General features: G+C 41.4%; 1 protein-coding gene across 1 annotated transcript in view; it reads right to left on the bottom strand.

Annotated features, from left to right (window-relative positions):
* The window catches only part of COG6 (component of oligomeric golgi complex 6), a gene marked incomplete at its 5' end in the record, with an annotated part of 105,574 nt that overhangs the window by 33,310 nt on the left and 57,527 nt on the right, over positions 1-14,737 (bottom strand). The window contains 4 exons of the mRNA XM_019523803.1: positions 153-244; positions 4,766-4,830; positions 11,011-11,102; positions 11,200-11,328. Of these exons, the coding sequence (XP_019379348.1) occupies positions 153-244; positions 4,766-4,830; positions 11,011-11,102; positions 11,200-11,328 (378 nt within the window). The remainder of the gene's footprint in view (positions 1-152; positions 245-4,765; positions 4,831-11,010; positions 11,103-11,199; positions 11,329-14,737) is intronic.

Here is a 14,737-nt window from a genome sequence, read left to right as displayed (position 1 = left end):
CCCCCCCCCCCCCCCGTAATTAGATTCTATACACGGAAAATTATTTTTTAAATGATCAATATTCAAATATTGGGGGGGTCCAACTCTTAAATTTAGAGTTGTCTTAGATTCAACTAAGTACAATATTTAATATCACTGGTAATCTTGTGTACCTGATGGTATGATGGTAAAACTTGAGAAGATTAGAAATCTTGTACAACAAAACTGCTCCTGGTTCAGCTACAATCACCTGCTCAATTCTGACCTGTGGAACGAAAAGAATCCAACATGTTCAGTTCAACATATTCTGAAAGCCAGTCTTTTTGATTTTACACACACAATAAAGGTGGCATTCATTGAGAAATAACATTTCAGAAGCATGAAAAACTGTACTTTCCACCTCAATTGTATGATTTCTCTTAAATCAAAGTTTCTTGGCTGGAAGCTGTTGGGCAGAAAACAAGTAGGTGCATTACTTTAGAACTATCCCATTTCCCATAGAGTTTTGCATGAAACTTGCTTGTTGCTGAAAATGTTAATCTAATGAAATCATTTTGTGGATTAGCACCAGCACATGCTGGAATTCTACTCAGTTCTGAATAGCATGGACAGCTGCAAAATCTATGACCTACAACAGAGGATCACTGGCAACATGAAAAGACTCTGAATACCCAGAATATCAGGCATTCTATTGACATTTTAAGATTGACCTGATTTAATCTCTGTGTTAACGACCTGTAACCAATTCTTTATCCTGAAACTACTGGGACGTAAGCAGATATATTTAAAACGCTAATACAAAAGTAATCAGAACTCTTGGGAAGGTGATAGCTTTTATTAGACCAACTAGATAGTTGCAAAAAATTCTTTATTTGCAAGTTTTTGGGTACACATGACCTTTCTCAGCTATAGGAGAGTGCAACGACTGTAAAATTTCTCCCAGGTAGAAATGAAAATTCATATTTCACAGGCGAGTTGAAAGGTGGTATACGATCTCTTGCTGGGAAAAGTTCATTTTATGCAAAACAGGCTCAGGTAGAAGTTGGAGTTGCTTTTATTTAGTTGGTCTAATAAAAGATACCACCTCCCCAAGAGTTCTGATTACTTTTGTCTGCAGAACAACACAGCTACCACCTGTATCCCTGGAACACTAATACAATGAAATCATTAACGTGCTCACTAGGCCAGGAGATATTGAATTAATAGAACAACACGGTTAACTTCCTTAACACCTGCACAGCTGATGTGCCGTCTGTAGGTACATGCTGTCTGAACAATCATAAAAGGACTGTCCCAGCAGCAGGAATAGTTACCTGTGTTAGCCTGAAGTCAAGCAGAAGGCAGGGTAGATTTGCACCATATATATAAATCTATAATTTAGTTAGTCTAGCACAAGCTTTCGTGAGAGTAGGGTGTCAATCTTTAGGTATTCATAAAGCAATAAGGACCACTGATTATTACACCCTCATTCCTGCAAGTCCTGGACTTACTGACAAATTGCTGCCCATTGCCCACCCTTCCAAGTTATTTGTCTGCTACTCAATATAGCACGTCAGTTAACTTTATCTGTTGAGCCAGCTGCAAAGGGAACTAAACCAAGCTTATGCATTCCATATCCATTTTACTTTGCAGAGACCAAAAAAAGCAGTGCAATACTTAACACTTACACCTGTGAAGCAAAATTCTTCAATTAATCCTCAACTGCCATACGCACTACACACATGCATGCACACACACAGATTTCCCCATTTTGCATTGAGATGATCAAGCAGAAAGATTAAGAGAATTAACTGCCTAAGGCACTTAACAGGTTGGGGAAGAAAACAGGTAGGAGGGATGTGAAAACCCCCCCAAAATGTAGTTGAATAGGAAAAAAATGAAAATAAAGGAAACTGGAAAAAGTAAAAAGGAGACTATAACAAGATGAATGGATTTTCTGAAAGATTCAGAGACTCAAAAATGTTAAATGGGAGGTGACAAGTGATTAAAGAAGCAGAAACAACAGAGGTGGCTCAAGCACTGATGCTTCCTAGAAACCCATCCTCTAAGAATTATGCTGGACACCAATATCATGTTTGGAAGCAAATCACAGAACATTTATTTAAACCTTGCTGTTTTGCTACAATAAAACCCAAGCTCCACATCTTTCCTTGTACAGTTTGCACTTGTTTGCAGTAACACCTGATAATGTGCAACAACCTCTTAACAACAAGAGTCTGCAGGGATCATTTTCTGTACTTTATGACATTCCCTATAATAGTAGCAGTCTCTTAGGAACAACAGGACACCTTGCTGCTACTAATAGGCATAGGCTGTATTGCTAGAGGCAGGCTGACATGCATGACCCTCACCCCTTGCTAATTATTATTATTTTTTGTTGTATGAGGAAAGATAAAATACTATGAACTCTATATTCATATGTCTTGAGTAAAATGTCTAAACCTTTTAAATACGAAGCTTTAACTATTGTGTGATTAATATCATTCTCATCTACAATGCAACAGAAGTATTTATCATTTTAGGTCAAATTTTCAACCTTCATTCAACATTCATTCATATTTAGACATCTAAATAGAAGTGGTCTTATTTTCAGTGATGGCAAGTACCCCCAACTCCGACTTAAGCAAAAAAGTACTTGCAAGTGATCAGACACTGTCTAAATTTAGGTACTCATCTTTGAAAATAGTAGTCTGTATGATGTTAAGTACGATTTTATCATGAAGAAATGGGGACAATTCCTATTTACACATAATTAAAACATTTCTTCAAAAATAAGGAAATTCAAAGGCTGGCGATATCCTTATGGGGACATTTAAAGCATTAAGAAAGCCATATATTATTCTCCACGTATTCAGATGTGACCACAGAAGTAAAGACCATCTTAAATAACTGTTATGCTAGCATGTAAGACTTAAATGCTTAGAGTGGTGGTATAATATATCTGTTTCATTATAAAGCTAACTGGAAGTGAAGATTTTACAAATGTCCACTGCAGGTCCCCAGCAAAATAATAGCTTACTGTGGTGTCACACACAGAAATATACAACATTTTGTTCTAAAGTCATTAGGGCAGTGATTCTCAACCAGTGACAGAGACTGGATGACTCATTTCCATGTGCCAGATCTGGCTTGCAGACCATGTTTAATTCCATCTTACAGCAAATGGGTTGCAGTTATTTGCTGTCATTCTGTGTTATTTGTTTGGGACTTAAAATTTCCCCAGGAGAAACAACAGGTACAGGAACTCTGACAACAATTTACAAGGTTCACAAGATTGAAGTGCAAGCTCCATTATAACTTGCAGTATAATACAATCGGATGATCCACAGCTTTCTATTTAGCTTAGCAAGTTTTGGAAGGGTGGCAACCTTTCATACTACTGAAGATTTTTAGGGTGTCTCCACAGGTACTAGATATCAGAATGTAGTGATTCCCAGCCAGGGTGCCACAGCACCATAAAATATTAGCACTGTTAGGTGTGTAAACACTTGCACATGATTCACAAGATAAACTCAGAGGTTTCAAATAGAAAGACACAATGACACCAATGATCTGTCCCACAGTATTTTTTTGAGTTCTCTGCAAAAGTAGCATTGTTCTATTATTTTTCTGCAGTCAAAAGATGAGTGAAAGCTAACAGCTGGCATTTTCTGAGAGGTGTTCTGAATCTAAAAAAAGTTAAAAACCATTTCTACCTTGTACAAAAGACATAGAAGTGAAGAAACCAACACTAATTTCATAAGATACCAAGCTGTATGTGCAAAAGTCACCTGTAGTGAAATCCTATAGCTCTACTGAAGTCAGTAGCAAAATTCCTATTTACTTAATAAGAAAAAATATTTCACCCGATTACTTCTATACATTGCACAGCATTTTCAAATTAAAATAAGAACATTCTATATAATATAGTCCAAACATACCAGACAAATACATAATATTGATAAAATATTTTCTAGAAACCAGTGGTGATAATTTGACTTGTATAGGTGCTAGCCATTAAGCAGGTAAACAGTGAAAACTGTGAAATGAGATCATAGTGCTTTCTTGCATTTCTTTTACCCTACCTTGTGATCCTTGGGGGACATTGACACATTTCATCTATATCTTGAAATGATTATCTGGAAATATACTCAAATGGTTATATCTACCAAATGATTTCCTAGTACAACCTTTTTTAACAGACCAATGTTCTCTACCAGGTCAAATAAAATTCCTTAAAATATCATCACATTTGTTTTTATAAACACGTTAGCTTCTAAAGTGATATATAAGTATGCCTTAGTACATTTTCTAATATTAATTTAGTACTTCCTCATGTTACACAGTTATATCATTAATTAGTAATATGAATACTAAAATACCCTTTATCTAGTATTTCCCCTGAAATTATTTTGTATTCAAAGGTAAGAAACACACTACTATAAAAATCAGTTAAAGTTTTCTTTGCCTTTCTAGAAGGAAATAGAACACCATAACTAACCTTTACTAACTGTAAAGGTAATTACAAATTTAAACCTTGAATTTAACTGCCTTTGGAGGGGGTCAGAAATGCTTCAGAATTTAGTGCCACTGAACCACATATACAGAGAGAAAGGTGTTCTTATATCCATGTGCTATAACATCTTTAATGCATAAAATCCCTTAATATTTAAATTATGTATACATTTACTCTTTACAACATAAATTATCTATAATTAAGAGATGTATGAAAAGTTGCTGTTTGTAATGTACACAATTGAGTTTGGATATGTGTATCACACACACATACACATATAAAATACTCCACCTTTAAAGGTCTGCAGACACCTTCTGTGATATGCCCAACTACTTCTTGAATATTTTCTTCCACACCTATTGTTAATGCAAACAAACAATAATTATTATAGAAATGTATGTCCAACTTTTGCTTCTATACATTTGCTCATTTGTTTTATCATTGGGTGTTTGACTCACTGGGTGTTTGTATCATTGACTCCACCAAAAATATTTCGTACAAATTTGCTGCATCCTTGTGACAAAAATGCCTACTGGTCTCTATTGGCTTTGAGTCTTCAAGCAATTTAGAAATATTTGAATATACATTTGACAATACAAGCTCCTGAACAAACACTATACGCTCTTTAAAACAGACAGTAGTATAAATGATCTAGTGAGAATACATCATAAGCCTGTTCATATTACCAGAGCTAAGGAAAACCAAAGACAAAAACAAATGCCATTGCAAGCAGCCCAATGATCAGTGTCATCTCCCATTGTGGTAAGTCAGAATTGGAAATGCAGGAGTCTACATCAACAGTAAATACCTCTGCACCTACTCTCCCCATATATTATCCACACACTTGCTTCCTTGCAATATTATACAACTCTAAAAAATTCTTGTTTTACCAGTAACTTGTTCAAGTGACTAGTGCAAATACATCCTTCATTATAAAACAAAGCAGTATATAAATAAAAACACTAACTTATCCCTTTTGTCATTAAACAGAAATTAACTGGTGTATTGTACGCAATTCTGTCATAAACAGAAGATGGTCTACAGTTCTCAATTTATTACTGTCTCAAAATACATTAATGAGGTCAGTAATTCTCAAACTCTAATTTAAAATCTGTCAACACGAGTTCAACCTCAGATGACATTCACGTGATGAACTATAACTGAGTGTGGTTAAGCCATGTGATAAAATCAGTTGACATTAAGCCATATTTTACTATTCTTATTTCAGATCAAAACACAATCTCTGAAACCATATAAGGCACAATCAGGGCAGCCACAATGCCATTTTACATTGATATATATGAGAGGGTACTTATGGAGAGCAGCTAAAGCAAAGAAACTATACTGAATGAAGAGCTTCAACCTCCTTTTCTAGCAGCTAGTTCCTAAAAGACAAGCACCCAGAGGACATATTATCCCTTTTAACAGAGTTTACAGATAAGAGCACTCATGTTGTAGTGCTCATCAAGAAACCAGCAAATCCTTACACATATAAAACAAGTGCATCAAGATGAGATCAACAAAAACAAATGTTCTTACTGAATTAAAGCTGACATCTGAATTGCAAAAAAAAAAGATCTCAAACACTGGTTGTTTACACAGTGCACCAGGACTCGGTCATATTCTGGGTGCATATGTATTAATAATTTTTGCATTTTATTTAGTAAAAAGAAACTTGACAACATGATTAATAATACAATTATTACAATTATCAGTTTGCCACAAAGGATGATAAGATATCCACTTATTTTGTTTGAAGTTATGGCATTTTGGAAGGGACTTGCCCAGAGGAAGAAAGCAGATATGAGGAACAGGCAGGAATTGAAACCTTTCCTGATTCCTCTTCAGCTGCTGGCTGTCCTCTGTTCCATCTCTGATCCTGGTTCTATCTGCCCTTCCACGGAGCATATCTAGCTCATGCTTAATTCTGGATGCTGCCCTACAGTGCAGTTCCTTATGGAATGCAATCCCTGCTGCATCTCCTTTAAAGATTTTTTTTCCCCAATTCTCCCCCTCCAGGTCAAAAGTCTGCAGGAAAGTGAAGTCCCTGCTGTTTTTGTGTAGAATTCTACAGGAGAAAGAGATATGAGATGGTGTTTTCCTGGCCATCATGTTAGGGGTTCAAAATTTCTCTACATTTGCTCTCAGCCTTTAGACAATTAAACAGCACTACTGGTGGGTTTTATTCTACACTACAAAGTTCTTACGTGGTTTTAACAAACTAGGGTTATCTACTATGACTTTTTACATTTTTCCATAAATGGGCAGATTTTTTCTCCACCAGAACAGGATCTACATCTTTCCATGATCCACAGCAGGTTAGACATGTAGCTTTGTTTTGGCAACGCAAAGGAAAACTTCAGATAATTATTAATCTATTTTTTCAATAAACAATTCAATTATGGATATATTTTTTCCTTCTCTTTTGTACATATCAGGTCACAGCCACAGTGTAAATATTCATTCAATTTACACATAGATACCACAACAAGGGGGGGGGGGGGGGGGGGGGGGGGGGGGGGTGTGGGGGTGGGGGGGGGTGGGGGGGGGGGGGGGGGTGTGTGTGTGTGTGTGTGTGTGCGTGTGTGTGTGTGTGTGTGTGTGCGTGTGTGTGTGTGTGTGTGTGTGCGTGTGTGTGTGTGTGTGTGTGTGCGTGTGTGTGTGTGTGTGTGTGTGCGTGTGTGTGTGTGTGTGTGTGTGCGTGTGTGTGTGTGTGTGTGTGTGCGTGTGTGTGTGTGTGTGTGTGTGCGTGTGTGTGTGTGTGTGTGTGTGCGTGTGTGTGTGTGTGTGTGTGTGCGTGTGTGTGTGTGTGTGTGTGTGCGTGTGTGTGTGTGTGTGTGTGTGTGTGTGTGTGTTCTCTCTAATACAGATTTAGGCTAGAAATGAGTTGTGATAATGCCAGTCATTTGAAGACCGCATCACCAGAGAAGTCCATAGAAACTTTTAGTATCTTAGGTGAAATACCCACTGGTCACAAGGTAGCACCATTGCACAAAATATACAATTGCTTAGCTAAAAATACAACTAATGCTTACAGCCTTATATAGTTCTCACTGAAATCTTCCAATTACTTTCTGTGCGAACTGAAACAGGCACTTAAGAGTGGGATTCATCCCACGACTCGGTGGTAAACATTAGGGGATACAGATTATACAGACAGGATAGAAGGGGGAGGAAAGGCAGGGGTGTGGCGCTCTACCTCAAAGAGCATTACACATCAACTAACAGGATGGGGTCAGAGGAGGGGCAGACTGAAGTGCTCTGGGTCAGAATACAGGGGGGTCATGGGAAAAGGGACTTAACAGTGGGGTCTACTCCAGACCACCCAACCAAGAGGAAGAGCTGGACTGCGAATTCTCAGGTCAGCTCGTAGAGGCAGTTAAGTCAAGGGATGTAGTCATTATAGGTGATCTAAATTACCCAGACATCTGCTGGGAGGAGCAGTCAGCCAGGTCTGACTGTTCACGAACGTTCCTTGCTAAGATACAGGACCTCCACGTAACCCAGGAGGTGCACAGTCCCACCAGGGGGAATGCCCTGGTGGCCACAAGCAATGACCTGGTGAAGGGAGTCCAGGTTCTTGACCACCTGGGAGACAGTGATCATCGCCTGCTGGAATTCACCATCCAGCACAGGGTATCAACGGCCGGCAGCAAGGCAGTAGCCCTTGACTTTAAGTGGGTCAATTTCAATGAGTTGAGATTTGTAGGAGGGGCACTGGGGTCCTAGAGGGTAGGGGAACTGGGTGTCCAAGACAAGTGGTCATTCCTTAACGAGACGATCCTCTGAGCAAAAGGGTGACAGTCCCAATGAGGATCAAAAGGGGCAATAGTGCTCAAAAGCCCCCCTGGCTCACCAAAGGCATTCAGCCAAAAAGGAGGCATACACCCAGTTGAAGGGAGGGGCTATCACCAAAGAGGAGTATACCTCCATCACTCAGGTCTGTAGGGGGGCTGTTAGGAAAGCTAAGGCAGATACGGAACTAGGGTTAGCATCAAGGATCAAGGACAACAAAAAGACTTTTTAAATACATAGGGAGTATGAAGAAGGCACCGGGTAACATGGGGCCCCTGCAGGATACGCTTGGAAATCTGGTGGTTGCACCAGAGGAAAAAGCAGACCTTTTTAACAAATTCTTTGTCTCCATTTTTTTGTGCAGGGACCAGGACATCTCCCCCAACCGAGATTCAGGACGGACTCAGGAGAGACTCCGCCAGGCCTAGGGTCAGGGAGGACCAAGTTAGGGAACTTCTGGAGGTGCTGGACGTGTTCAAATCAGGTCCAGATGCTCTCCACCCCAAGGTGCTGAGGGAATTAGCAGGAGTTATCGCAGGCTCCCTGGCATGGCTTTACGATCACTTGTGGTGCTCTGGCTAGGTGCCAGAAGACTGGAAGAAGGTCAGTGTGGTCCCCATTTTCAAAAAAGGGAGGAGGGAGGACCCGGGCAACTATAGGGCCATTAGTCTTACTTCGATCCTGGGGAAGCTCTTTGAGAAGATTACCAAGGAGCACATCTGTGAAGGACCAGCAGGGGGGATGATGCTCAGGGGCCACTAGCATGGATTCATTAGGGGCAGGTCCTGTCAGACCAACCTGATTGCCTTCTACGATCAGGTCACAAAACCATTGGATGCAGGTGTCGTGGTAGATGTAGTTTTTCTGGACTTCAGGAAGGCCTTTGACACTGTCTCCCACCCCATTCTCATTAAAAAGCTAGGCGACTGTGGCATTGATGCCTACACAGTCAGATGGGTCACAAATTGGCTGAGGGGCTGCACCCAGAGAGTGGTGGTGGACAGGTCATATTAGACCTGGAGGGATGTGGGCCACTAGGGCTCACTGTTCGATTTTTTTATTAGCTACTTGGATGAGGGGGTGAAAAGCACCCTGTTCAAATTCGCTGACGACACCAAGATTTAGGGTGAGGTATGCATGCTAGAAGGGAGGGACAGGATACAACTGGACCTGGACAGGTTACAGGGGTGGGCAAATGAGAATAGGATGGGATTCAATGCTGACAAGTCCAGGGTACTGCACTTGGGCAGTAAGAACCAGCAGCATACCTATAGACTGGGGAACTCCCTTCTTGTAAGCACAGTGACAGAAAGGGACCTTGGAGTCATTATTGATTCCAAAATGACATGGGTCGCTAATGTGAGGACGCAGTCAGTAAAGCTAACCGCACCTTGTCATGCATCCACAGATACATCCCGAGCAGGGCCAAGGAGGTGATCCTCCCCCTCTGTGTGACACTGGTCAGGCCACAGTTGGAGTACTGCATCCAGTTCTGGGCGTTGCACTTTAGGAGGGATGTGGCCAGCATCAAGAGGGTCCAGAGGAGGGCCACTCGCATGATCCAGGGACAGCAGGGCAGACCCTATGAGGAGAGGCTGCAGGACCTAAACCTATCCAGCCTTCACAAGAGAAGGCTGAGAGGGGACCTGGTGGCCATCTATAAACTTACCGGGGGGACCAGTGGGGAATGGGAGAGACCCTGTTTCCCCAAGCACGTCCCAGAGTAACAAGGAATAACGGCCATAAGTCGTTTGAGAGTAGGTTCAGGCTGGACATCAGGAGGCACTACTTCACAGTCAGGGCGGCTAGGATCTGGAACCAACTTCCAAGGGAAGTGGTGCTGGCTCCTACCTTGGGGGTCTTTAAGAGGAGGCCTGATAATTACCTAGCTGGGGTCATATGAGCTCAAACCTACCAGGGGTCATATGAGCCCAGTATTCATTTCTGCCCAGGGCATGGGGACGAACTTGATGATCTACTTAGGTCCCTTCCGACCCTACATCTATGAAACTATGAAAAGCAGCTTCAACTTATAGGTCCCTAACATAAACCATCTTATTGATGATTTTGTAATCCTTTTCTCCTAGAGATAAAGAATTTTAGGGAGCCTCTCAGATGTTCATAGCAAGTGTCCTGATTCACTGGGAGACTCAGATATGAAATAGAGAACTTTCAATTCCTAAATTCTACATTCTCAGGCAGACTGCCCCACTCCCAGTACCACCATCACCCACCCTGAGTGGAGCCCGGCCCAATGCCCCTGCCGAAGAGCCTGGCACAGCCCCAGCCCCAACCCCAACCCCAGCCCACTGTGGCAGCCTGCTCGCCTCATGCAGATCCAGCGGCACATGCCCCCCCACCTAGAAAACACTTTTTACTACTAGAGCAAACAAATATGACTTCAAAATCCCCAACACACCAACAGGGAAATGTACCATGGCATTTTTACAGGCACACTTTGGAGACCTGCACCTGAGTTCTGAAGACTAGCAAGAAAGGGCCCCTTCTGAAGTGCAACATTAATGTGATAGGCACAAAGCCTTTGAAATATTCCTTCTGATTAATGAGTTTCTGCTTTAGAAACATGTTGGTTGCAGTCTTCTAAGTCATCTAAAATATGACCTAACCACAGCAAAAGAACCAACATTCCAAGAGTTTAATTGTACTTTTCAGACAAGTTGATAATTCCAACTTCAGCTTCCATAGATTAACAATGTAGCCTTTAAAAATCTAAATAATACCTTGAGCTGTTACAAGTTTTAACAAAGCTTCCAGATGTTCTTTTTCAGAAGCTGTAGCTTGGTGCAGCCAGGCCAACATATCTCCTACATATCTAAGTTAGAACAAAAATTGTTACCATGGATTAAGGGTTTTTTTGTACAAATGACAAAAAAAAGATTGAGCAATATACAGTTTCACTACAGTTGTACCTCAATGGATCATGGGAGTGCATCTCAATAGGTCGGGGAGTACCACCAGGACCTCCTCTGGTAAGAGCATCTATAAAACCACGGACTACTGAACTTCTTCTAGCTGTTCCAAACTCATCCAGAGTGTATCTGTAATTGAAATACAAAAAGTCAAAAGAGCCATTCTGTTCTTAAAATTTAGATTAACCTAATTTAAAGAGACTAACACCAGGTACCCTTTTTTTTTTTGCACTATCTAATGTTACATCAACACATGCAGGGACTCCAAACTTTCTCATTTGTGTTACCACTAAAAATCTCATTCAAGATGACATTGCTTCTGCCACAGGAAAAGAGTGCAATCGAAAAATGAAATATAGAAGTCACAGCATTTATTAGAACCACAGAATCGGAAGGGACCTTAAGTCCTATGCCCTGCCCAGATTCAGAATAAGCTATTTATAAACACATCTCAGAGAGATGTCTATCCAGGTTATTCTTGACAGCCTCCACAGATGGAGACTCCACAACCTCCCTATGCAGTTTGTTCCTTTGTCATGCTACTCTCAGTAAGGATTTTTTCCCCTGAGTTTCAATAAAATATAAATCTGCTTGGTAGTAATTTGAATTCATAGTTTCTTTTCCTACTCTGTGGCAAAGGAGGACAATTTTTCTTCTCTTGTTTCTGGCAGCCTTTCAAATATTTGAAAACTACTATCATGTTTGCTTCATATAACACTGGCTGATATTAAAAAAAATACATTTTCTCATATAAAAGGTATCAAGTATTTTTCCCTAACAGGCCCTGATTCCACTTTAACCAGACTCCCTTTATGTTCACTTACCGCTACCCAAAGTTGAAGGAATAAATAACAAAAGTTTTATTCATCTTGATTATAAATTATTATTTGCTTTATTTTTCTCTGTTGCAGAGTAAGCACACTGAGAGCAACTTAAATTTCTACACAATCAATTATATTTTAACACCTAAATGTAAGTGTGCAGAGTGCCTCTGTACGGTAGTAACAAATAAATAAAATATGTTATTTGATGAGTCGAGTGAACATGTATGTTGAAATACGTTTAAAAACTTGCAAAAGGTAACTTATTAAAAGCACCAGAGACCAGGTATGCTGATTATTGACAGAACAGGAACAGCAGCTCCTCACTGAAAAGTATAGAAGACCACAAACCAAATAAGCTTATTTTTTTCAAGCAAGCAATGATATAATAGAAAACCACAAATACAACAGCTAAGTCTTATGATATTGCTTTTCTCATTGGTTTTGAAAATGGTAATATACTACTGAAAATTTTATTGGTAAGAGGAACAGAAAATTCTGTTTTCCTTCTTGCTCTCAGTAGAATCTAACATAACTGACCTGATCCTTCACACACAAAAATTCAGTAACATCTATTGTATGTAATAGAGTATTTACTATTACTTTATTATAAACATTCATTATGAGGAAGGAAAACAGTATTTGGATTCTTTTCATCTCTGCAACAATGGATCAAACTCCCAATAGGGCTTAATCACTAGCAAGGAGAGGAGGGAAAGGGGTGAAGAAAAAACTTCAAAAATAAGATGGGAAATGTGCTTTCATGATCAAGCTACACATAAAGAAAATGCAAAGTTTTCAGATTTGATTTTATTCTGTTGGGAAAAAGAAGGGCACCCAAATGAAGTATTTATTTCAGTTGCACTGTAACGAATGCAATTCCCAGAAGTGAGCTGTCAGTGGTGCAAGGTTTCTGTTATCTAAGGTTAACCAGAAAAAAACCAAAAATATAAAACCAAAAATCTGCAGGTTCGTTTCCTAACTCTTGCCCTTCTCATTTTGCTCAGGCCTTTGCTTATCTGATTCCGATTATATGTATGAGATGCAGGAAAATGAGGGTTTTTCCTGAGAATGCAACAGACTTCTGGTTTGTATAGCACTGCTTAAAACTCTGAAAATTGTACGAAGGAGAAAAATGAGTGTTTTCAAAAGTATAAGTCATAACTGTGTGGTTGGCTTCGTGTAAGGGAAATAGAGTATTTGAAAGTGAAGGTGGGGAGGTTGGAATTAGACCACCAGGAACATTAAAAAAGAAAAACAAACAAAAAATCCCTAAATTTCCAAGTCACCACAACAGTACAGTGTGAGAACTTATATCCTCCTTATGGGGATATCACTCACGATTCATTAGAATACAAGAGTTGACACATTTTTTCAGATAAAACTATTCTAGACACACTAACCAATAATAATCTCTCCAATACTAAAAATGTAAAATCAAAAAACCTAAACATATTTTCTGGTTGCAATCTTTGTGTCAAAAACATTTAGATTCAGGGGTGGGCACTTATTTCAGGCAGAGGGCTGCTTACCAAGTTCTGGCAAGCTATCAAAGTCCACATGGGTAGGTGCCCCACCCCCTGGTTGCCATCTTGGGACTAGAAGTCCTGCCCGTAACCTCTGACTTCTGCCACTGGAAGTCCCTCCCCTTGCCCCTGGAAGTACTCTTTGGGGAAGAGGATTTGCCATCTTAGGGGAAAAACAAAAAAATTACATACTAAAAATCAAAACACCCATAATAATGTATTTTAATTTAATTTTAAAAAGATTTTTGTCCTGATTTGTGTGCATTCATGCTGTATATGCAGAAGTGATTGCATAAAAGCTCAGAACGCAGTCTTACTCTTGTATATTGTGTGGAGTGTTGTGGGGTATGGGTGGGTGGGTGTGGGGTTTGTGGGGATATCTGTGTGGGGGAATGGATGTGGGTATGGGAGCGGGGCGGTAGGAGTATGTGGCATGGGCTGTGGAGCTGGGCTGGGCTGCACCAGCAGGGAGAGGAGGGAGCTGACTCAGCTCCATAGAGCCTCTGCCGGCCGGAACCCTGTGCTCCTACCGCCCTGCTCTGGGCCCTGCCGGCAGGATACCAGCATGGACCCCATGCTCCCATCTGGCTGCCGCTGGCTCCTCCTCACTCCCAGGGCCCCTGCCCCAGCCCCAGGGTACAGACAAGGATGAGTGCACAGCCCCTAGCCTGTATGCCCTGCACTGCCCATCTCAGCTAAGCATCGGCAGTAGGAAACAGACTGGTGCTCACTGCAGGAGAAAAACTGCCGCTCCCTCTCCCCGTGGCCGGCGCTTCCTGGTGCAGCCGCTTGCAGCCTGCGCAGGGCTGTCCTGCCTCTCCCCCATGTCACCACTGCCCTGTGGGGCAGCAGTGGCAATGGAGAGCAGACACAGGCAGCCCCACACAGACTCTGAGCAGGTGCAGCATGGGGGCATTGGCAGCAGGAGGGGGAGGGCCGCTTCCTCTTGCTTCTACTCCCCCCGCCCTCTCCCACTTTCCCGCCTGCCTGCTGGCCACTCTGCACTACATGGCTCCCAGCTGCCTGGCCAGACCATGGGATGCAGCGGGAGCTGGCCAGGCCTCAAGGACTAGGACGATCCCTGCAGTCCTCCCCTGCCTGGCCAGGCCTCAAGGACTGGGCAATGCCTGCAGTCCTCCCCTGCTTGGCCCCCACTTCTTACCTGAATTTCCTGGTCCCATACAAACAGGG

Source organism: Gavialis gangeticus, unplaced genomic scaffold (genome assembly GCF_001723915.1).
Source record: "Gavialis gangeticus isolate Ggan-Ray unplaced genomic scaffold, GavGan_comp1, whole genome shotgun sequence".
Lineage (NCBI taxonomy): Eukaryota > Metazoa > Chordata > Crocodylia > Gavialidae > Gavialis > Gavialis gangeticus.
This window is presented reverse-complemented; position numbering and strand designations above follow the sequence as displayed.